Here is a 23,631-nt window from a genome sequence, read left to right on the forward strand (position 1 = left end):
GGACGCTGGGGCGGGCTCCATGGCAACCGGATGTAAGCGGCGGCGCTCTAGCCGCGGCGGCAGCCTTGCTGGTGTGGCGGAAGGGCGCGTCTCTGTGGTAACGCGGAAGTGCGAGAGGCCGGCGGCGGCGCGGGGCGAGCCGAGCCGTGCTGGGTCAGCCGGTGCTGGGCCGCGCCGTGCCGTGCCGGGCCGTGCCGGGCCGCGGTCACCTCGGCCCCCGCCGCCTCGGCCTCCCCCCGCGCAAATGGCGGCGGCGGAGACGCTGGTGCGCGGCCTGGCGCGGCTGCTGCAGGACGCGGGTGAGTGGCGGCCGCCGCGGGCCCCGCCGGGCCGGGCCGGGCCGGGGTGAAGGCCTCGGTGTGGGCGCAGGAGCGCTCACGGCTCGGCCCGTCCTTCCCCTTCCCTGCAGGGGACCTGGTCCTGGACGGCTCTAGCACGCTGACGCTGCTCACCCCCACCCTGCAGCACCTCACGCAGGTCTTCGAACAGCACCTGGGCTCCCGCAACCAGAACCGGGGCTTCGTGGCGCTGCCCTCGCACCCCGCCGAGACCGCCGCCATCCTCCAGGCGCAGTTCCTCTTCGACGTCCTGCAGAAGACTCACTCCCTGAAGGTCTGTACCGACTGTGGCCGAGGATGTGAGGGGCCAGGGGTGCTGCGAAGCCGGCCGGTGGAGGTGGTAGGCACAGCTGCCTGCTTCAGAGTGGCCTCCTTGGGTGCTTATTGACACTACCTTACGTGCGTGCTGCGTTGGTCAGATAGCTCTTGCAGGGCTGTTGCGTGGAGTCGTAGTTCAGCACGATAGCGTGTAGCTACTTCATCTAGGATCAGCCATGCAACTCAGCAGAAAGTTTTTCAGAGATTAAAACAGGGGCAGCAGGGGTTAATTAGGTTCTGACCTCGGTAAGGGGTCGACATTGCTGGGAAAATTATTATTTCCTGAAATGCTTGAGCAATTCAGGCAGTATCTGGCAACTGAGCACAGCTGAGTGCTCCCTGAGTGGTGATTGATTTGCACAAGCCGGCAGAATTAGGGTGTTTGAGCAGAGCGGTTAGACCTTGTATACATCCACTGCTCTGAGACATTTTGCTGCTTATTTCTGAGTTTTACACACTCCTGCCTGGGCAGTGGTTCTGGTTTATCCATTTCACAGCATGGGACGTTGTTAGTAATGTGCCCATGTTAATTTTAAGAAGGCTGAAATAAAAGTACAGAGCTAGGGATTCTTCAGGGGGCTTTTCGAAAGGTGGCACGTGTTACGAGGCTGCACACGATTATATTTGGCACTGGGGCACTGCTAGGAGGGTAGTGGAGGTGAAATGGACCTGAAAGGGGAAGGAGAATTAGCAGCTGTTCTTAGGTTCCACAGTGGTGCTCAGGAGGTGTTGTGGCTAAGAACAACGACCTGCAATGCCTTTGAAAGTGTTTTCTGTATGAGACAGATTGGAGAGATTATCTGAATGTTGTTGGGAGGGTTTTGTAGCAGTGTGCTGAGGGTGGAGGTGGGAGTAGGGCCCAGAGCCTGTGGAGAAACATGGGTCCCCTTGCAGGAGGAGGCCGGGAGGGTTGCTGCAGTCAGGAGGATGTTGTGGTGAGTGCTTGTGCTAACCAAAAAATGGGCTTTTTCTGCGACGAGCCTGTGAAGAAGGGGAAGCTACCCATTGTGGTGCAGTAACTGATTTGCTTGGAGAAACAAGTAATTTGGCCAGCCTGATCAGATTCTTAAGACAGTGGAGGAAGAGGAGTCAGTGAGGACACAGAGCAAAGATGGCATCTGAAATAAACTTTGCTAAAACTGATCATCAGAGCTTCTCAGTGCAAGCTTCTCCGACAAATGGTCCTATTCTACTGCTGCATTAGTGCTGGCAGGCAGCGGGCAGTGATTTGTCACCGCCGGGGCTGCAACTGTGCAAGTGGTAGTGGTGACGAGGCCTTGGGATGTCTGTTCTGCACCTGATGAGTCACTTCTGCGTGAATGTGGATGCAGTTGTACTCTGCTGTCTGCAGTGGAAGTGTTAACTACTTCATTACACACTTTGTCTGAAATATTGTTTGTGCGCTGTCCGTAGAAAGCATAAGAGGCTGGATTTAGCGAGCCCCTCTGTTGTACATGAACGCAGCCGAAAGAGCCTGTGGCTGCGCTGCGGAGTGCAAAGAGGAGGTTTGCAGGTACCTCAGTCTAATGCTGACAGCGTCTTGGAGACCAACTCTGTTTTCCATTGTATCTGCTTGCGATTTGCCTTATTTGGCCTGTTCTAGTGAAATGCGCTTGCACACCTTCCTCACCTCTGTTGCTTGATAAACATAGATCCAGCAATTAGATTTATCCATATTTAGTAGATTTGTTAGCGGTGGCTGATGAGGAATCCAGCTGTCAGACCTCCCTGTGGTTCTGAAAGTGATGAAGCCACGTGGGCAGGGCAGAAGAAAAGGAGCTCAATGGTCCGGCAGACCGTGGTCTTGTGCTAGCTAACAGGCTTTTCTCTTTGACCTCTATTGAACTATGGGGCCAGGAGAAAGTGCTGATACCAGCACTGTGAGGGAAGCTTGTTACGAACACCCAGGCTGGAGGGTGGGCCTGTTCAAAGTGCTGCAGTTGGTGCATCAGGAGGATACGCAGCACAAATGGAGCTTGACATGAGACGATTTCTCTGATTTCTCTAGCTTGTTCATGTTCCAAACTGTGTTTTGAAATCTGCTGTGAAGATCTTCCCTTTCAAGTCTCTCCGGCATCTGGAAGTAAGTCTAGGAGGCAGAACTGGCTTTGAGTCTTGCTGTTTGGCTCTTCTTGACTTAGTTTTGTGATTGCGGGATGCCTCTGCTCCTAACAATGGGGTAGGCTTTTGTGGCTTCCCTAGAAGGCTTAAGTCTAAACTCCTGCAACACTTGCTTGGGGTGAAGCTTGGATATGACCAAAGGCTGGAGTGTTGGGAGGGAGGCTCCAGCAGGGAAATGGGAGATCCCTTGCAGAGATGGGCCTGGGATGGCAGCTGCTCTTACACTGTAATATTTTGATGTGTGTTGTCCTTACTTTCTCATCACTACTGCAGTTGAGGTCTGTTCCTCCACACTGCCTCCGGGGACTGCGATTTGTCTATTCTCAGCTGGAATCTCTAACCTGTTGCAAATGTATCAGTACACTGGAGGTGAGTGTCTCTACACAGCTCGTGGGAAAAATTGCAGGAGAAAGGCTGTCTTGATCCTACAGATGTAGGAAACAGTATTAACCATCTTAATCACTCCATGCTGTATATGGCTTTTTCTCCCTTCCCCATTCTAGAGTCCTACTCCTGGCTCAAAACAGTGTTAAAGTATTCCCTGGTTAGATACATGTGTGCTCTGTAGTATCCTTTTTAGCTGTTTGAGAATTTCTGGCTCCAGCCAATATTTGTATCAGCTAGATCTGACCATCCTGTGTGTCTGGCTATTTCCACGTTCAAAGGCCTGCAGCTGATCCAGGTTTATTTCATTATGCCTTAGCAGCCTTAAATGAAAGTTGATAGTTAGAGGGAATGCTGTGCCCCAGTGTCTTAGCCGCACTCGTGCCCAGCAGGTTTCTGAGACATGAAGGCAAGCTCCAGCTGCGGAGAACTGAGTGTGCTAGCCATGGGGCTCTGGACTTCTGTCTGTGGCACGGTAGCAGCTGCCTGCTGGGGAACAGGGGCTGCTGGTAGGGAGTGCTTCGACAGCTTCTTTTGTCTGCCAGAACACAAGTCGTTTGGCCAGGGTGTGTGTATCTTTATTTCTGCTTTGATGGAGGTCTGAAAAAGGTTTCGTTAGCATGAATCTTCGTGCTTAGTGTTCAGAGACCACGAATTGTAACCTGCTGGGTTAACTATTGCCACTTGAGTGTGGGAGGCAAAAGCGTCTCCCCCTCTTTCTAAATATCTAGCTGTGGAACTCCCACCACTTCCAAATACTTGAGTTACTGACATAAAAGTCGTTGTGACTCTAGACAAGGCAGGGTCTGTAAAGCACAATATGCCAGCCTTGTTCTAGACTAGCTGTTCTCCTGTGCTCATCTGCTCTTACTGTAACAGCCAGTACTCGCCAAGTACTCACTCTTCGCTTCTTCCTAGGAAATCATTTCAGCATGTGGTGGTGATCTGAGCTGTGCTCTCCCATGGTTGGAACTGCAGACTGTGAACTTCAGCTATAACTCGATCACTGCCTTGGATGACTCGCTGGTGAGTGGGGCATCCTTCCTGCATGACTGAGGGGAAGGGAGATGGTCACAGCCAAGAGCTGGACGCTCCTTTACTGATGCTGCTAGGTCTAGGTGGGAGGCAGTGGGCAGTGTTAATTTTGCTGGCCTCTCCCAGGAGGACAGGGTTTCCATGCTGCGATGGAGACATTTGTAGGATCTGATCTAGTATCTTTTTGTCCTTCAGCAATTACTGAATGCTCTGAGAGTCTTGGATTTGAGTCACAACAAGATCCAGGATTGTGAGCACTATTTAATGGTGAGTATCTTGGGCTGAGCACTGGAGATTCCTCATATGGAGAGAACACTGCTGAAGTGCTGTAATCATTGCCCATGTGCCTGCTAGGTGAAGTATAACAAAAGAAATTGGAGACATGGCCCAGCAGGTATGGGATTTGGAGCTAGTCCTCGCAGCCTTGAAACTGTTGTCCTGTATGTGCTGCCCCTGTGCCACTGAGGCGGAGAAGGCAGTGTTCCTCACAGAAAAGTTGGCTGTATGTATCACTGTAGGTACCACTTGGCACTCCAGTGATAAATACAGTGACACATACGGTGCACGCTGTATGTACAGTTGCACGTGCAGCATGCACTCTGTTGTGGCCAGCATGTTGCTGTAATCTGCAACAGGTGGGAATTATGTAGCCAGGCGTGGTGCTGTAGAGACTTGCTGTTCAGTTTGTTCAGACTGCGAGTAGCATTTCCTTCTCGCTCTCAGAACTCCTGTCAGTCACTTCAGAAAGGTAGTAGTCCATCAGAGTGGCATGTTCTTCTCTGGGGAATGGCAATGAAATCCATGCTCTGCTGGGCTAGATATGCTGCTTCTAAGAGAAGCTATGAAACAGCTTTTCATGGAGTTGGTGAGGCTCACAATGTATCTGTCATTCACCATCATCTTTGCTGGTACAAAAGGGCTGCTTTTGGTAGTTCAGTCCTTTTGCCGAGGCAGGGGGTCTAGTCCCTTCCTGTGCTTCGTTGAAGTTGATGAGGAAGGAGAAAGCTGCTCCTAGCAAATTTTGTAAAGCAGTTACATCATGCTGAGCACCCCTAGACAAACCACTCCAAATGTGAACATCAAAGTGTTGCTGCAGAAATAGTCTTAAGAAACACACTTGTTGGTTGACCTTGGTGGGATGGAAAAAATGGTAGAGGCTAGTGCCCTGCCTTGAATTCAGGGTCAGACTTTGAGCTAAGGTCCCAATTGATCTGGTGCTGCTCTTCTCTCTTGAACAGACCCTCGCAGAACTAGAGTACCTCAATCTGGCTTATAACTTCCTGTCCAAGGTGCCAAATCTTGGCATCTTCAGCCGATCCAAGTTGGTGACTCTGATCCTGCGCAACAATGAGCTTGACAGCATTAATGGTGAGCCCACAAGAGAGAAGCATTTCTGAGTTTGAGGCCCTTCTGTCTTCCTCAAGGAGGAACAGAACTTGAAATCTTGGGCACAGCTATTTTTACTAGAGTTCAGTTTTTGGGGAGAGGGGTAGGTGGGAGGTTCCTAAGTTATATCTTCTAGCATGCTGATGGCTTCTTGCTTTGTTTGCAGGGGTTGAACAGCTAGTGAATCTGCAGCACCTGGATGTGGCCTATAACCTGCTGCTGGAACATGCCCAGTTGGCACCACTGTCCACTCTGCACTATGTAAAAAAAGTAAGCACAAAGCCTGATGGGTTGGTGGATTAGAGATGTCATGGTTAGAGGGGGTGCAAGGTGGAGGCTATGTGGTAAGAAGAGAGTTTTGAAAGATCAATTCGACTCCTGAGCATTAAATTTTAATGCAGGAAGCTGATGGGGGAGCCTTGGAGAGACACCTGTATTTCATCCTTCATTTTCAGTGACCTCTGCTCTAGCTAATATTTTTCCTTATATTCATCCAACCTCCTTGCTCCCCCTTTCCGACTTTAACACTGTCAAGTTCAGTGAAGATCCTCTCCTAATCCTGTTGTGGATTTGTGTGTTCGGAGAAGCGTGAAGGAGTATAACTGCAGTGACTGTAGTTCTTGTGAAGGAAGATAGCCTGGAAAGGACTGTTCTCTCAACACTTCTCAGAGTCAGTACTGAAATAGCCCCTAATGATTTAGAGGCATTAATTTCCTTCTCTATTGCTGAACAAATTCCAGGAAGCATTATAGAAGCTGAGTCCTTTCCTGGCTTGATCACTGTTCAACTGTGAGGATATTTCCTGAGGCAGAGAGAAAGTCTGGAGCCTGCAGGCAGATTGGATCACGGTATAGGATATTGCTCCTACTAACAATTTCTCTATTTCATCCACCCAGCTGCATTTAGAGGGAAACCCATTATGGTTCCATCAAAACCACCGATCTGCAACCCTTGTACATCTGTCTCCCAGGGCAGCCTCCTCCAATGTGAGTATTAGCCATGTGCCTTCTGCCCCCGGTGTTGAAGGTGTAGGGTGTTCTGACACTCAGGGGTGAATGAGGGGAAAGAATTTAATAAACCTGAAGATTTATTCCAGTGGTGTAACAGTGATGATTGTTTTGTGGTGGGTTTTTTTTTTAGGTAGAGTAGTTTATCCTTGAATTTTTATGTGGTGTGCTGGCCAGTGCAGAGAGAGTTGCACACTGGTCTCAGGTTTGCAAGACCTCACATCTTAATACATCCTCACTGTCTGCTTCATCAGTTTTGCTCACTGATGGTCCCAAAACTTTTCTCTGTTCCTACTAGATAGTGACTATGTAGCTGGACTTTGCAAAGAAAGAACTCACTGTCTTGGTCCACCTTGCCTGGTTACATACTCCTTTGGCAGCTGTGGCCACCTCTTTCTTTCTCCTCATCACTCTGCTCTCAGCTAGGTGTCATCACTGTTTCTCTTGCACTCTGGTGCTTAGGTCAGTTCTTGGTAATCTGATTTTAAATAAAGAAGCCAGCAAAGACAGTGTTCTGGCAATTTAACAAAGTAAGCTTGGTTGCCAAGGGTGAGAGGTGTTCCAGAGCTGATCTGCCCTTCATGTTAGTGTCAAATGGCTAGATTCATTGTCTTCAGACGGTATCTTGGAACAAGCTTTCACTGAGCTCAAGTTGCTAGAAGCTAGGTAGAGTCAAGCTCAAAGTAGGATACAAGCTTTGAGGTGAAAGTGAGTACCTCTCAAAACAATTCTTCAGTTGTTGCAGGATAATATATTGTATCTCTTCCATAAACTGTCTTGGTTACACTTCTGGGCGTTATAAAGTCTGTAAACAGGAAAACCACAACGGTCCCTTCAGACCTTATATGCTATTAGGTCAGGTAGCTACAACTAAAGGAGTGATGGATAGGCAGGAACAGGGTTGTTTCTGGTAGGCTTTGCAGTGCCAGAGATCCCAACCCCAAGGTGGCCTGAAGGGGAATAGGAGTCAGCAGGTGTTGTCCTGAGTATGTGCCAGCCAAATGGAATCTGACTGCAAATGGGTCTCTAATTACAGTTCCTCTTGGATGGGGAGCCGCTCTCTTCCTCCGACCTAATGGTAAGTACAGTTGCTCTGAACTGATGTTACTGGCTTCGGGAGTGGGAACTCTGACAGGTTTTTGCATTATCGTGTGTCCAATTACATCTCTATGGGCTGCCTTGACTCTTTGACGCAGCTCATTTTGAGTCATTCCATGCTGATTCCTAGTAATTGTTGGGACTGGCCAGTGTAACTTATTCTGTCCTATGTAGCCTTGCAGAACTTGGAGCCTTGCCCATTTCCTCTTCAGATACTATCTGGTACTTGACACTTAAATTACATGTAAGCAAAACAAACAGTAATCAGTTTTCCATCTGCTGTTTTTAAGAAAGGGAGAGATTGAGTTAAATTGGAGTGGCCACGATAAACAATCCAGTCAACCAGGCAGGGTCTGTTGTCACCACTTTGACTGAGATGGTGAAAGTTTGGGGTGAGGGGCAGGGAAGTTGTCAGCCTGAGTTGTGGCTTGGTTACCTTGTCTCCCCTTTGCACTCAGCAGGCAGCGTTCTCTTCTTTTGGCTTTAGAACCTTCCAAGACTTGTGCAAAGTGTGTCACAATCCATCCACACTTCTACCTCAGAGAAGACTGCACTGGACCGCAGTGCTCTGGACAGTTCCTGTGCTGCAGACTTCAGTGACAGTCAGTCCCCAGCAGAGAATGTGGCTGTCAGGCTCCCTCGGAAGAAAAACAAGGTCTGAGACTGAGATAGCTTCTTAACCATGTAGCTGGCACGTTGGGTGAAGGGGCTGCCTCAGCGTGAAATCCTCATGTGGTGGGATGTGGTCTTGTACTGACTCTGTGGTATTGAGCCTCTATGCTGCTGTGTGTTAAGAAGGGGCTGGGCTTAACGTCAGTCTTGATATACTGTGACAAGTGTTTCGTGGTGTGCTTCTGCACTGTAACAGCTATGAACCCTTCAGCTTGGCAGAGTCTCTCATCAGATGTTGTTTTGGTTGTTCTGGTGCCTCCTAACTATTCTTATCCTGTTTGTTCCAGGGAAAAGTCAAAGTGCGCAGAGCGAGCATTTCAGAGCCCAGTGACACCGAACATGAGCCCCAGGCTTTACCTCTCTCTGCTGGTGAGGCTTGTCTTCTTCCTTAGTAATGCAGCAGCTGAACTTCCCACAGAGGAGTGCTCTGGTGTGGTAACGATTTTCATACTTCACAAACTTTCTCTCTGTAGGCCTGGTCCTACAACATCAGAAGGAGATGAAGCGCTTGGACAGCTTCAGAGATCGTTTTGGTGTTGACTGGCTGCAGTACAAGAGACACCTGGAGGAGCATGACCAAGTACCAGTCATCAGCCGTAGCTGTTCTGCAGATGAGATCGCAGGCAGACCTGCTGCAATGGACTTGCAGAGTGAGAGCTCTGACCCAGAGCACGGGAAACTCGAAGTACCCCAGAAAGAATCCTCTCCTCCTTTGGATGATGCTGAGAAGGTGGAAGAGCCTGAAGTACAGCTGGATGGGCCTGTGGAAGGAGAACAGAGAGGAGAAGAGGAGGCAGATGAGCTACTGCTGGGAGAGGAAGAGGAGGAGAAGCCAGAAGGTAAACAGATCCTTTCACTGCAGTATTGGAGGGCTCGGGTGATGATAGAATAGATGGATCAAGTGCGATATGCCTGAAGCTTTATCGTGCTGCCCAGTATTGTGGGAATTCTAAGGACTTGGGCCAAGCGGGCCTGAAGGCCTGCTGTGTGTACTAACCTGTGCTGTGTCTTGATCGGCAGTGGACCTTTGCCAGCCAATGCTGGTGAGCCAAATAGAAGGTGAAGGAGACCCAGAGCCAGACTGGATCTTCCTGCGAGTCACAGCTAAGCATGTGATTGAGGTGGAACTGAAGGCTGCCAGAGTCCTCCACAAACTCGAGCTGAAATGCCTGCAGAAGGTGGAGACCTCTGAGATGAACTGGAAGAGGATGGTGAGTTATGCCTCTGTGTGAGCCTTTGGCATATTACTCCCTGTGTGGGCCAGCATTCTGGATTTGGGCTTCTATCAGAGCACCCTGCAGGTCTTTTCCTAGCTCCTGCAAAGCCTGGTTGGTTGAGCATCTCTTCCACACTATACATGTGTGTCTGACGGCATCTGTCTTGTTTGGAGTACCTGTGATAATGCAGCAGAAGCCAGCACCAATTCTGTTCCAAAGCTGGAGTTAAAAAGACAATGGCAGGACTTGTTCCCGTGCACAGGAATGAGAGACTTCTCAAGACTGCGCAGGAATGGAGAGCTCCTTCCCATGTGTTCCTCACTGGGATATCGCCCTGGCCTTGGAGAACTGTTTATGGATTGCACTTTTTCCCAGGCAGTGCAACACTGAGCCTAGTGTGATGTTTAGAAAGCTACCGGTAGCTCAGTGGACGGTTTTCTGTTTGCTCTAGACGCATGCTTTAGCACTATCAGCCCCATTTTGCTTTTGTGGTTCTTTAGAAAGGGAGTTTGGAAATCTCTTTTTCCTCATGGTAGGATTTTAACATTCAGTGTGTGCATCTAATTCTCTTTTCCCCAAAAGCTCCAACTCATTTTTTCTCCCTGCTGTTGTACCTCTTGAATGTTTGTGGCTTGATATTCTTCTGAGATAACTTTGTGAAAAGGTGTTTTGTTTGAAATGCTTTGTTCTGGGCCTGAAAACTTACTGTTGCCCTCAGCACTTAGGAGCTTATTTTTATTTATTTTTATTTATTTATGTATGTATGCCCATTTTACCAGACTCCCAAATGCTATCAGATGTGGAGGGCTACTCAGGGCTTACTAAGTTAGGTGCTTGTATGGCCACGTTTCAGCCAGTTGCAAAAAAATGTAGCCTGTGTACTGGATGTCGTGCCCTCTTTCTAGAACTGGTGTTTTCTTTCTCCTGCAGGACCTGGAGCGAGTTTTCCCTGTCCTCATATTGCACTTCAGCTACATTCGCAAGGATCGGCAGAAGCGCAAATACGTAGTGCTCGACGACTGCCCGGAGCAGTGTCTACAGGTGGGGGAGGCTGGAGGGGGAAGCCTGGGGATGGGGACGGTGTTACTGGAAGACACTGAATTCTTCCAGCCAGCACAGGGCCCCTGGCCTCAGAGCACACGCACGTCTGCTGCCTTGTGGCAGCCCCTGTCTGGCTTGTAAGCTCAGGATTTATCCGCCTCCACAAATGACCTGTGGAGGGCCCTGTGAGCATGGCCATGGGCAGTAGAGCTGCTGGAGTGTTCCCTCCAGGGTACTCTCAGGAAGAAGGCCTTGCAGTTTTCTCTCTCTTAGGAACAAAAGTTAGTAGTAAAGTTACAACATCCTTACTCATTGTGCCTGTGCAACATAATGTTTCCTGGGCGCTGAGTGATGCGCTAGCCTGTACTTAGCCTCTGAACAGTGAGGGTGTCAATGCTATGGCAGCTCCGGTCTGCGCAGCTGCTGTAATGACTCTGGTCTCAAATCCAACTATTTTTCTCAAGGTATTGTTGTTTAAGTACGTTTAAACAAGTTCTTACAGAGGAGGCACAAATAGATGGAACCTTTGAGACCAGAGTTCCAGGGAGGGCATGTCAATATGTAGATGCAAGGCACAGACCTGCAAAAACAGGTTCTCTTGGTCTTCTGTGGTGAAGCTCTGTGCCCTTGGCAAGTCTTGCACAGACTGGCTGTGGTGCTCTGTTCGCTGTGAAATGGCTCTGCACCCCTTGCACTCTGAAATGCTGTAATGAGGCATGTGACGAGACTTGCTGATGTCAGAGGCTTGCTTTTATTAGGATGGTTATAGCTGCCTGCTAGTACTCTTTTCCCTGTGCTGCTGCTTTAGTGTGTCCTCGAAGTGTTGTCCCCAGCTGTTGAGGAGAATCGGCGAAATCAGGACCAGGAGAAGGGATCCATAAAGCTCCAGTGCCTGAAATGCAAGCAGGAGTTTTCACAGTCCCTGGCGCTCTGCCATCAAGGTCCCTATCCTTCAGATGTTGGAGACACCAAAATCCTGGAGACCCTGGTTGCCTCAAATCAAGGTAGGATGTAATGCCCGGAAAAAGGATGTTTGCCGATGCCCAGGCAGACTGCCAGAATGGCAGCAGTGGTGCAGAGCATGGAATGTATAGGAGAGGGTGGTGCCTTGGCTGTTCTGGAATGAAAACCTGTTGTGGGATGTACTCTCACTTGGCCTGCTTGGACTGGGAAGAGCCTGCCTTGTTCACTAGCAGGAATAAGCCACTGTTTTAAAGTTAAGCAAACAGCACCCTTGTTGTGGGTGGCCTGGAGTATGAGAGAATATAGGGGTGCTGGAAACTGCAGATGGTCCACAGAAATCTGAAGTCTGGGAGAGGCCTTAAGGTCATGTAGTCTCTCGTGCTGTTGAAACCATGGTCAGTTCTGAGACTAATTTGTTCTAAAGGGCTTTTGCTAACGGAGGCTTTTGAGGAATCCGCTCCAGTATTTCAGGTAAAACTTTGGCTGTTAGACATCAGGAAAAAAATCATAACCCTAACCTAAGTCTCCCCAGCTGTGATTTTAAGCCCACTCTTGCGTCCCTTATGGGGAATTCCTTTTCTTGTGCTTGAGGGCCATTGTTCTCCCCCCACAACTAGTCCTGTCTTCTGTCCTCTAGACTAAATAAGCTCAACTCCCTAGATAATTTGCTTGTCAGTCATATCTCATACAATGCAGTTATTCTTGCTGGTCTCCTTTCTACTCTTTCCCATTTGTCCACATTTTTCTTTGGGTGTCCGAAACTAGATGTGGTATTTTGGCTGAGACATGGCTAGTGCTGAGTAGGCATCTTCTGATTGCCGAGTTTTTCAAAGCTCATCTTATATTTGAAGTGAGGAGTGCCCAGCCTTAGCTTGGAAGATGCTGCTCGCTTGATTACTGCAGTGAAGGCAGAAGTGCTGTCCTGGCTGCAGTATTTTCCTCCGCCCTGGGACACTTTCCCCCCCCTGCCACAGTAGTGGGAATCCTAAGATCCAGCTGAGAGTCTGCTGTGTTGTAGGTGAAGGGAGCATTAGGAATTGGGGTCAGGAAGGATGAGGACAGCTGGAGAAGGGACATGTCATGCATGTAGTTTGGTTGGCTGGAGGATAAACCAAGCTGTGGATGGAGGTGGCTAAGGAAGGTTGGATTGACTGGTCATGAGCTTGGGCTTCAAAGGCTACGGAGCACTTGTGGACATGAAGTGGAGGGAAGTCATGAGCCAAAGCCCTGAAGTAGTTTCAGTTGCGACTACAGCACACCCTGGCCACTCTAACTCTGAGCAGAGCTCTTTAAGGTGGATGTTGGCACTGATCCAGAGTTTCTCATTGATTTGTGAGGGGGAGATTTGTAGAATATGATTCTTAACAGAGTTGCTCAACAAGCTGCTCAAGTCAAACTATAACTATTGTCTACTTTGAAAGGGGTGGTTCGTGGTTTGCAGAGAAAAGGGGAAAAAAAAGTAAACTCTTGTTGGGGAGAGCTGTTCTGGTTTTCCTTTATCTCTGACAAAATCTTCCACAGATGCTGCAGCAGCTGGTGAGCCCATAGCCTGTCCCAGTTGTTCCAGTGACCATGTGATCATCCTGCCTTCAGAGGTGTGCTCCAGCACACCTTTGCCTCCTGATAGCACGAGTGAGGACCTGTCAGACTCTGTCCTGGAGGGAGGCAGCCAGCAGGAGGGCCCAGAGGAAGCACCTGCCCTGACCATTGAGAGCAAGAAATTCTACATCGGTGGGGAGGACAGCTCAGAGATGGATAACAGCAACAGCACCAGGACCCCAGAGCTGAGTGGCGAGCATGACAGCACTCTCCATTCCAGCTCCCACAGTTCAGATGTGGGCTGTGGGAAGAAGGAGCTGGGCATGAAGAGCCAGTACTTGTCCCTCAGCCACACAGACACCAATGGGGGCAGCTTGACGGGGAGCTACCATTACAGTGTTTCTCACGGGCCCACTCCTTCCCAGCTCTCTTTGAACTCAGAGTCTGAGGAAACATGGAATCTCAGTCCCCGTAAGTATACAGGAGCTGTGCAGGGTTTAGGAGCATGCACAGCTTGCTGTAGGGCTTCATCACTGGTGCTTGCAGGGTGTGCTGCCTCCTGTTTAATGGGGAAGGGGGATCATCAAGCACAAGCAACAGTGGCCATGGTTCTTGTGAGCAGTGTTTTTCATTCCCCTCTCTGTTCAATCCTCGTGCCTGAAGATAGGGAAAACTGAGTCAGCTCCTAATCATAGCATCATAGAACAGTTAGGGTTGGAAGGGACCTCAAAGATCATCTAGTTGCAACACCCCTGCCATGGGCAGGGACATCCTCCACTACACCAGGTTGCCCAAAGCCTCATCCAACCTGGCCTTGAACACTTCCAGGGATGGGGCATCCACAGCTTCTCTGAGCAACTTGTTCCAGTGCCTCACCACCCTCAGAGTGAAGAATTTCTTCCTTATATCTAATCTAAATCTCCCCTCTTTCAATTTAAAGCCATTGCCCCTTGTCTTATCACTACATGCCCTTGTAAAAAGTCCCTCTCCAGCTTTCTTGTAGGCCCCCTTTAAGTACTGGAAGGCTGCAATAAGATCACCCCGGAGCCTTCTCTTCTCCAGGCTGAACAACGCCAACTCTCTCAGCCTGTCTAACAGGAGAGGTGCTCCAGCCCTTGGATCATCTTTGTGGCCCTCCTCTGGACCTGCTCCAACAGCTCCATGTCCTTCTTGTGTTGGGGACTCCAGAGCTGAATACAGTATTCCAGGTGGGGTCTCACAAGAGCAGAGTAGAAGGGCAGAATCACCTCCCTCAACCTGCTAGTCACACTCCTTTTGATGCAGCCCAGGATACGGTTGGCTTTCTGGGCTGCCAGCGCACATTGCCGGCTCATGTTGAGCTTCTCATCGACCAGCACTCCCAAGTCCTTTTCCTCAGGGCTGCTCTCAATCCATTCTCTGCCCAGCCTGTACTTGTGCTTGGGATTGCCCTGACCCATGTGCAGGAACTTGCACTTGGCCTTGTTGAACTTCATGAGGTTCTCACAGGCCCATCTCTCCAGCCTGTCAAGGTCCCTCTGGATGGCATCCCTTCCCTCCAGCTTGTCCACAACACCACAGAACTTGGTGTCATCTGCAAACTTGCTAAGGGTGCACTCGATCCCACTGTCCATGTTGCAACAAAGATGTTAAATAGCACTGGCCCCAGTACTGACCCCTGAGGAACACCACTCGTCACTGGCCTCCACTTGGACATTGAACCATTGACCACAACTCTTTAAGTGCGACCATCCAGCCGATTCCTTATCCACAGAGTGGTCCATCCATCAAAATCATGTCTTTCCAGTTTAGAGACAAGGATGTCATGTGGGACAGTATCAAATTCTTTGGACAGGTCCAGGTAGACGATGTCAGTTGCTCTTCCCTTATCCACCAATGCTGTAACCTCATCATAGAAGGTCACCAAATTAGTCAGGCACAATTTGCCCTTCGTGAAGCCATGTTGGCTGTCACCAATCACCTCCTTATTTTCTATGTGCCTTAGCATAGTCGCCAGGAGGATCTGCTCCATGATCTTGCCGGGCACAGAGGTGAGACTGACTGGCCTGTAGTTCCCTGGGTCTTCTTTTTTTTTCCCTTTTTAAAGATGGGGGCTATATTTCCCCTTTTCCAGTCAGTGAGAACTTCACCAGACTGCCACGACTTCTGAAATATGATGGATAGTGGCTTAGCAACTTCATCTGCCAGTTCCCTCAGGACCTGTGGATGCACCTCATCAGGTCCCATGGACTTGTCCACCTTCAGGTTCTTTAGATGGTCTCAAACCTGGTCTTCTCCTACAGTGGGTGGTTCTTCATTCTCCCAATCCCTGCCTTTGCCTTCTGTGACTTGGGCTGTGCAGCTGGAGTTCTTGCCAGTGAAGACTGAGGCAAAGAAGTCATTGAGTACCTCAGCCTTCTCCATATCCCGGATAGCCAGGTCCCCTGTTTCCTTCTGGAGAGGGCCTACGTAATCCCTAGTATTGCTTAGACTCTGAGTAATAGAGTCTTGTTCTGGGAGCTGCACTGTTCAGTTACAGACACACTGGCTTCCTGTGGCACCAGTGAGTTGCCTCTTGGAGCATTACTTTTGGAGAATAGCATGCACAATTTTTCTGTATTTATTCTCTGGCTTAAGTGCAGTGTGAGGCTGGTGTGTTTGTAGGAGGCTCTGGTTGGTGGAGCTACAGTTAACTCATGCTTTCCTCAGTGGTCTCTGTGAGCTTCAGATGACAAAGCCTGTCCAAAAGAAGAGGCTGTGTGAGGGCTATCGTGCAAGATAGCAGTTACTAGGAAGTCCACAACTGCTTTTTGTGAAGGACCTTGGATTTCTGATGTAGCAGACTGCCCTTGCTTCGGTGTCAGCTTGTGATTTACAGACTAACTGAAGTTGGAAAGGAGCTATGGAGCTTATCTGGCCCAGCCCACCAAGTGACTCTACTGCAGCTGCAGTCTAGTCCTGATGTGCAAACCCATCAGCTTCTTGATCTGTAGAGATCTCCCTCAGCCTTTCAAGACCGGTGTGCCTCTGAAGGGCACCAGTGTTTAGGTTTGCCTTGTTCAGTCTTGTACACTTGAAGCATGACAAATAAAGCAGTCTCTTGTTTGAGGTCAAATCACAAGGTCTCAGTTTAAAATGGAGCCCATGGAAAAAGTTCCTGCTGAGAACTTGAGTAGTGTAGTGGTGGAGAACAGGCTCCGCTGGGAAGTGTACTCTCAGACAGTGTTGTGGCTGTTGTATAAATGATGTGGTCATACAATTGTGTGACAAACCTAAACACGTTCCTAAGCAGTTTTATTGGTGTCTTCTTCAGTCCCCTCTAACCTTACCACAGTCAAAGTCAGAGTTTAAAAAGTTGACCTGAGCTGACACCAGCTGAAATGAGAAATGTCTTTCTGGCTTTGTCATAAATAATCTGGCAGCAAAGCAATGTCCTCCTGTGACTAAACAGCTGAGCATAGGTTGAAAATGGGTTAGGCCAAAGCTTTGTATATCTGAAAAAGTGAGTGTTGGTGTGATGGAGTCCCCTCATGTCTCCACATTGAGACCTGTGGCCTGGGAAGCCCTGGCTTTGGCCCTTTGTCTTGAAGAGAGACTTGATGGAAGTACGTGTACAGAGAGGGTGACACTGCTGCCCTGCTGCCAGTCTGCATGCTTGGGCAGCACATGGGCAGGGTGTCAATCCGACCCTTTGCTCTCCTCAGCTGTAAACAGCATCCTGAACACGAGGGACTTCCGTTCTGTGGATCATCGCCTGAAGCTATACCTGGATATGGAGGTTTTTGAGGAGAACACTGAAGAGTTCCAGTGCTTCCTCAAGGTGAGCTCCCGCAGCACTACTTCTACAGTTCCTTGGCTGTCCTTCTTGCCACCTTGCAAGTTCTGCACTGGGGTGGCATCCCAAAGACTGTGGAGCGTGAAGGGAGCTGAAGTGTGTTTGAGTCGTTCCTTTCCATGGGTGGGCTGGCAAGGGGCGGGCCAGTGCTGCGATCCACCCTCTCTATGCTCTAGGTGGTCATGGTGAAGTTTGGCCGACAAGGAGAGTTCCTCTCAATCCTGGTTGCCTCTGATGTCAAGATTTATGTGCTGGAAGTTACTGGGGCTATCAGGTGAGGAGAATGGTGGCAAGGGAGACCCTGCAGCAAGGCTGTGAGTGCAGGGTAATGTCAGCCTGTGCTAGCCTTACCCTGGAGGTGTGGTGACATGCAGAGGCTCTTCTGGCAAGCCCCCTGCTGGAATCTGATGTGGGAAAAGAGATGGGGCAGCCTGCTGCAGCTGAGGCTGTGCTCTGTGATTAGGGGACAACCTGCAGACTGGCTGAAGAAGAATGACTCTCACTACCTGTCTGATATTTCCCATCTGGAAGTGGGACTCTGCCATCAGAGCTTGCGAATGGAGTTTGAGAACCCAAAAGCCTCCTACAATCTGCTGATCCGGAACCAAAGCTGCTGTGACCAGTTCCTGCAGACCCTGACATGTAAGAATAGAGCTGTAGCGGGTGTGGGGGCGTGAGAGGATTTGGAAGATTTGCCCTTGGAGAGCTACCAGGAGAGCTTGTAGTTGAATGTATGTTGGAAATTTACTTCTTGCCAGCTCAGAAAACAGCTGGAGGAGAACCCTGCTGGCATCATAACTCCCAGTGCCTCTCTGTAGACTAGAGAACCATCCTGAGCTGCTACTGCAAGCCCAAGGGCAGGAACATAAAAGACGTCTACCTTCTTCCTCTCTGTAGATCTCATGCAAGAGCTGCCTGCTAAGCACAGGAGTAAGGTGAAGGAAATCCTCACTGTGGAAATGAATCCACGACATTGGCTATGGTAAGAACAGCCTCTGAGAGGCTGCAGTTTTGGATAGAAGAGGATGTCTGCTTGTTCAGCAGTGCCTGGGAAGCATAGTGCTCAAAACAGACCAGCAGGGGAGGAGGTACTGCTGGAATAGCAGCCAGGCCTCTGTTACACGGTTAAGGCAACTGGCTCAGTTACCTGCTGCACAGAGGGTGAGAAGGCAAAGGGGTGTCATGGTCTGAGCCAGGCAGGGAAACTCCAGCTCTTCTGGAGGAGCCTGATAAGACTATAACAGGGAGGAAACGGGGGAGGCATAGGGAAGCGTCCTTCCTTGCCAGAAACGTTTGGTTCCTAGCTGGCAGGTGATAGGCAGAGTAACGGGGGAGAGAGGAATCTTGCAGCATGTGAAAGAGATGAGTCCCTCCCTTCCCTCAAGATGACAGTGAACAGTAGCTAGCTCACAGCAAAACCTAGACTGGAAACAGAGTGGTTCCTTGATCGTCCTGCTGTTGTATCTCCTCCAGGCCTCTGCTGGACTCCAAGACCACAGATTCTGCAGCTGCCAATGACACTTGCTTCTTCTACCTGCTGGCCTACCTGATCCAAGGTACAGGAGACCTCAGTGGCCAGGTGTCGCACACCTTGTGCTGTCTGCTTACATGCTTGTATTTTCAGCGTACATTCTGTGGGAAAAGAGCTGGGCCATTGGTCCAGCAGCGAGATGGGGTCAGGGCATGGGCGAAGGCTCTTTTTTTAGTGTTGAGATGTATAGGATAGCAGCGTGCTTCTTCCCGTATGTCCAGTGAGTCTCCCAGCCCTTTTCTGTGTGGAAGACCAGGCTCTAGGAAGTAGTTGTCTTGCACACCAGGTTCGGTGACAACTTAGAATGGTTTCTGAGAAACTGGAGATTATCTAAGGGCTGGATCATTGCCCTGAGCTGAGGGGAAAGCTGAGGGGTCATATGCACAGCTGGTTTGCGTGAGAAGCTGAAAGGCTCCTTGGTTTGGGAAAACAGAACCAGGTGTCTGGAATTCGAGATGGTAGGACAGGAGCAGTCTCCTGGAGCCCATCAAGTTCTGTTCCAGGGCTTGCTGAGGGCCAAATGTGCTAAAGCTGGAATTTGAGTCTTCAGTGAACAATTCCAGTGTCATCTTAGCTTGGGACACTGAAAAAAGCAACCTAGCTGTTAATCACATTCTGACCAATTTATTACTGCTCCTGCACCCTGGTTCACCATTGGCCACTGGGGAGGTGTGAGAGAAGGAGAATCAGAAGGAATCTGCGGGAAGTATGTTTATTGGTCTCCTCAAGCTGAACAAATAGCCTATGGGAGAGAGCACTTGAAGTGCTCTCTTGGTTTTCTCCTTTTTTTAGAGTATAGTGCCCAAAACTGGACACAGTTCCAGCTGAAATCTCATTGCCAAGTAGACAGGACTAATTAAACATCCCATTGCTGATATTCCTGCTAATTCCCAAGAGTGAGATGTGACGAGAAAAGCAACATGTTGCTGTAGCAGCTTGTGATCCTCTGTGACCTCAGCCAGTTCTGCTACTGGTTCCCTATTTCTGTGCATCTGACTTATTCCCAAGTTCTAGTGTTTTCATTGGCATCCACTGAAATCAGCTGGATGATAATTATGCTCCCTACAGTTGTATCAGAGCTACTTTGCTTCCTGTCTTACTTATGACGCATCCCAACTTGGTATTAAACTTTATGTGTGCGCTCTCTGTTCCAGTCATCAGATATCTGCAGCCAGACGAATTCAGGCCAAAAAAGGCGGCTTTTTAGCTGGAGCTGCTGACTTTTAACTAAGAAGTAGTAAAGTCTTGTTTAAGAGGTCAAAGGACTGAAGCATCTTTTCCTGCCTTACATGAGGACGTAGGCTGGACAAGGCTTGCTGGGCAGTGGTCTTTCATATGCACACTCCTGCAGTGAGCTTGGATAAGCTGGTCAAGCCCAGCCGCGTTTAGCTACGCTGCCCCCCCTCTTCAGTCAGGAAGCTGGATAAGGCTGTTCACTCAGTTACTGTTGCTGGAAAGGATTTCCCTTGGGGAGGAACGGAAAGCAAAGCTGGTTCTGTGGTGACTCAGGCTTTCAGCAAAGTGTCTTCTATTCCTTCATGTCCTTTTAGGGGCATCTGCTTTCCCTGTGACCCTGCTGAGCACCCGAAGCATGCTGTTTCTGCTGGAGGAGAATCACCAGTGGCAGGTGCAGCCCTCCCTGGATGAAGACCATGAGGCAGAAACGCCTCCTAGGAGCAACATCCAGTTGAAGGAGAAGCAGCCGATCAGCAGTATTAGCAATGTCATAACCTATCGCCTCTGTCCTTGTGACATCAAGCTGATGCTTTATGATGAGGTAACCAGGAGGTGGTCATGAGGCACAGAAGATGCTGGGGGCTGGATTGTGCTCAGATCCTCTTCCTGCCAAGAGGGTCTTGGGGCTGTCATCTCCCATCCTAACCCTGGGCCTTGCACCAGAGAGGCAGGGGAGCACAGTGAATTGCTGCTGTACAAAAGTCATGCAGGGACACTTCCAGGGCTGGCAGCAGAGAGAGGGAGGAGAATGTCACTTAGGAACTGGGAGGAGATGGCAGCTGCGCTGGGGAATAGTGGCTTAGGGATGGTCAGTGCCTTTGAGGCCAGGCCCTGGCTCATCAGCCTCCTTCTCTTTCCTCCCTCCCAGGTGCTGAAGGTGGAGAGCACTTGGCACATCCGCACAGAGTGCCCTGAGCTCCTGGTAGAGCTGGTGGAGTGGATCCGCGAGCCGTGGGAGGAAATGTTCTCGATCGAGCTACGGAAGGCTATGTACGAGGGACTGGAGTGAGCTTGCCAGCTGTAGGCAGGCAGGACTTGGAATCAAGGACTTGCTGGCAATGGTGCACAAGTGTCTCCCACTCCCATCCGACCTTGCTGTCCTGTGGCCTCTGCTTTCTACTCTACTCTTGCCCCTGGCCCTTTTTGGTGAGGAGAAGGGATGCACACCCATGGTCCAGACTGCACAGTCACTCACTTGCACTGGGCTGGCCATGGAAGGAGGAGGTGGAGGGTGTTCCCTGTAATACTGCATAAGCTACACAGAGTTTTAACTTGGCAGTGTCTGCTAGTCTCCTTCAGGGTCCTATGGAGTGTCACTGAAGGAAGAGGAGAGCCAGGCCAGAGCATGTTCAGTGGGACATGCAGTGGTACTAGGCAAACAGCAGGCCAGAGGCAGTTGGGTGCTGTGATCTTTCTAGCAGGTGTATTTGCTGCCTTTCTAGCTGTCTCAGAACAGCTGCCACTATCCACTGCGGATTTTTTTTTTCTTCCCCCTCCCTCTTGTCCACAGCTTCCCTCAAGCTGCCTGCTTCAAACAGGAGCCTGATTGCAGAAGGGGATGAGGCACGTCATACTAATAACCCCACAGAGAGCCCTTTCCTGCCTGCCCGGTGGGGCACGGCTCAGTCTGCTGCTGTAGTCTTTCACTGTCACTGGGGAGGGAGGAGCCGCGAGGCTCTTAGCACAGAAACGTGTTGCCCGTCACTGAGGGGTCAGGACCCTGGTGGGCGCTGGCAGGTAAAAGTGAGGCTTAGGCTTTTCTGAGCAGTGCAAAAGTCTATTTTAACATGAGTTTTACTATTTTCTATTGTAATAAAAGCTTATATTTATTGAATTGTCACACTTTCCTTGTTTCGTCCTCTTGCACCACTGTCATGTCTTTGTAAGGTCTTGCCTACTAGCTTTGCAGCAGCCTCAAGGGTACCCCAGCATCTCACAGGGTTTGAGCCGTTCTCCCCCTCCAGCTCAAGGTGGGTGCTGATGGGCTGCTAGGCTAATCTTCTCCACCTGCCTAGCTCCCAAGCAGCACCCAAGGAATGAGGCCCAAACAGGATTAGACTGACAGCAGGTACTGGTTGTGGTGTTCTCCCGTGCAGTTGCCCTCAGGTGAGCATCCTGTGGCCTTCCACCCCCAGTGAGTTGCTTACGAGCTACACAGGCCCTGTCACACAGCCTCTGCACCCTGCCCAGTGAAGAGCAAGTGGAGATGCCGTATGTGTGCTGAAGCTCCCTGTGGGGGTGAGCAGAAGTGGGCCTGTTACATTAAGATGCTGCCAGGTGGGATCCGATACCCCATATGGAGGCCTTTACTCATGTCTGCTTTTCCTAGAGCAACGCCTCTGTCTTGCCATGAGTGTTCAACCCACACTTTCAGGGCAAGTTTTCCCACGGCTGAATCCTTAGTGACAAAATTTTATGTCCAGGTGATCTTGATTTCTTTAAATACAAGTATTTGTCATTCAGTGACCTGATGCCTGTTTTCTTTGGATACTCATTACAGCAGCTCTTCGCAACAGTCTCTATGACATCTAGACTTTCCACATACCCAAAGTTGGTGTCTGTGGCTTCAGTTTCGGTCATCTTGTGACTGGGTCCCACAGCATCCCACTGTTCCAGTCTCACCTTGGCAGGTGAGATAAAGTTTCCCTCCCTGCTCAAACTCAGCTATGCCATCATAGAATCATAGAATGATTTGGGTTGGAAGGGACTTTAAAGATCATCTAGTTCCAACCCCCTGCCATGGGCAGGGACACCTTCCCCTAGATGAGGTTGCTCAAAGCCTTATCCAAACTGGCCTTGAACACCTCCAGTGATGGGGCAGCCAGAACTTCTCTGGGAAACCTGTTCCAGTGTTTCACCACCTTCATTTTAAAAAGTTTCTTCCTTATATCTAATCAAAATCTACCCTCCTTCTGTTTAAATCCATTGCCCCTTGTCCTATCACTACACACCCTTGTAGGAAGTTCCTCTCCAGCTTTCTTGTAGGCCCCTTTTAGATACTGGAAGGCTGCTATAAGGTCTCTCCCAAATCTCTCAACCTGTCTTCACAGGAGAGAAGAGAGCAGAGTAGAGGGGCAGAATCACCTCCCTCAAACTGCTGGCCACACTTCTTTGGATGCAGCCCAGGATATGGTTGGCTTTCTAGGCTGCCAGCGCACATTGCTGGCTCATGTTGACCTTCTCATCAACCAACACCCCCAAGTTCTTTTCCTCAGGGCTGCTCTTAATCCATTCTCCATCCAGCCTGTACTTGTGCTTGGGATTGCCTCGTCCCACGTGCAGGACCTTGCACTTGCCCTTGTTGAACTTCATGAGGTTCGCACAGGCCCACCTCTCTAGCCTGTCAAGGTCCCTCTCGATGGTATCCTTTCCCTCCAGCGTGTCCACCACACAACTTGGTGTCATCTGCAAACTTGCTGAGGGTGCACGCAATCCTACTGTCCACATCGCTGACAAAGACTTCAAACAGCACTGGCCCCAGTACCGACCCTGAGGAATGCCACTTGTCACTGGTCTACTTGGACATTAAGCTTTGAGTGTGACCATCCAGCCAATTCCTTATCCACTGAGTGGTCCATCCATCAAATCTATGTCTTTCCAATTTAGAGACAAGGATATCATGTGGGACAGTGTCAAATACTTTGCACAAGTCCATCCTCACAGCCTTAGGAGAGCAGGAAGTTCAGTCTCCATACTTTGCAGTGGTCTGAAGGCCACCTCACAGCATGCTGTTGGATGCTTTCTTGGAATCACTGTACGATTAGACTTTCTCCTGTCACTTCCAGAATCAGTTGAGTTGCTGAAGGCCCGCAGTGGCTGATATTTTTATCTAGCCTTCTATGGACTTGATTGACAAGATCTATACTGTCTTGAGGCAGATGTCAGAATGCATTCTACTTTCTCCCCTCTTCCTAAATGGGCATATGGCTGC

At 49.8% G+C, this 23,631-nt stretch overlaps 1 protein-coding gene across 2 annotated transcripts; it reads left to right on the forward strand.

Annotated features, from left to right (window-relative positions):
- Positions 1-19: 19 nt before the first annotated feature.
- On the forward strand, positions 20-22,366 carry STK11IP (serine/threonine kinase 11 interacting protein). Of its 2 annotated transcripts, none has more exons than XM_086615693.1 (25): positions 20-174; positions 236-299; positions 466-612; positions 2,665-2,739; positions 3,051-3,146; positions 4,080-4,187; positions 4,392-4,463; positions 5,435-5,564; positions 5,749-5,852; positions 6,479-6,568; positions 7,626-7,667; positions 8,175-8,342; positions 8,647-8,728; positions 8,833-9,198; positions 9,380-9,570; positions 10,507-10,617; positions 11,426-11,621; positions 13,102-13,590; positions 16,803-16,918; positions 17,110-17,207; positions 17,397-17,575; positions 17,831-17,915; positions 18,407-18,489; positions 20,015-20,241; positions 20,569-21,259. In XM_086615693.1, the coding sequence occupies exons 1-25, from the start codon at positions 20-22 to the stop codon at positions 20,707-20,709; spliced, it is 3,615 nt and encodes a 1,204-aa protein (XP_086471819.1). In that variant the 3' UTR covers positions 20,710-21,259. The 2 variants fall into 2 exon arrangements, with proteins under 2 accessions (XP_086471819.1, XP_086471820.1); XM_086615694.1 differs by lacking the exon at positions 20-174 and having other exon boundaries at positions 245-299; positions 410-612; positions 20,569-20,690; positions 21,211-22,366.
- The last annotated feature ends 1,265 nt before the right edge of the window (positions 22,367-23,631 follow it).

This window comes from Tauraco erythrolophus, chromosome 8, assembly GCF_009769465.1.
Source record: "Tauraco erythrolophus isolate bTauEry1 chromosome 8, bTauEry1.pri, whole genome shotgun sequence".
Taxonomy (NCBI): Eukaryota; Metazoa; Chordata; class Aves; order Musophagiformes; family Musophagidae; genus Tauraco; species Tauraco erythrolophus.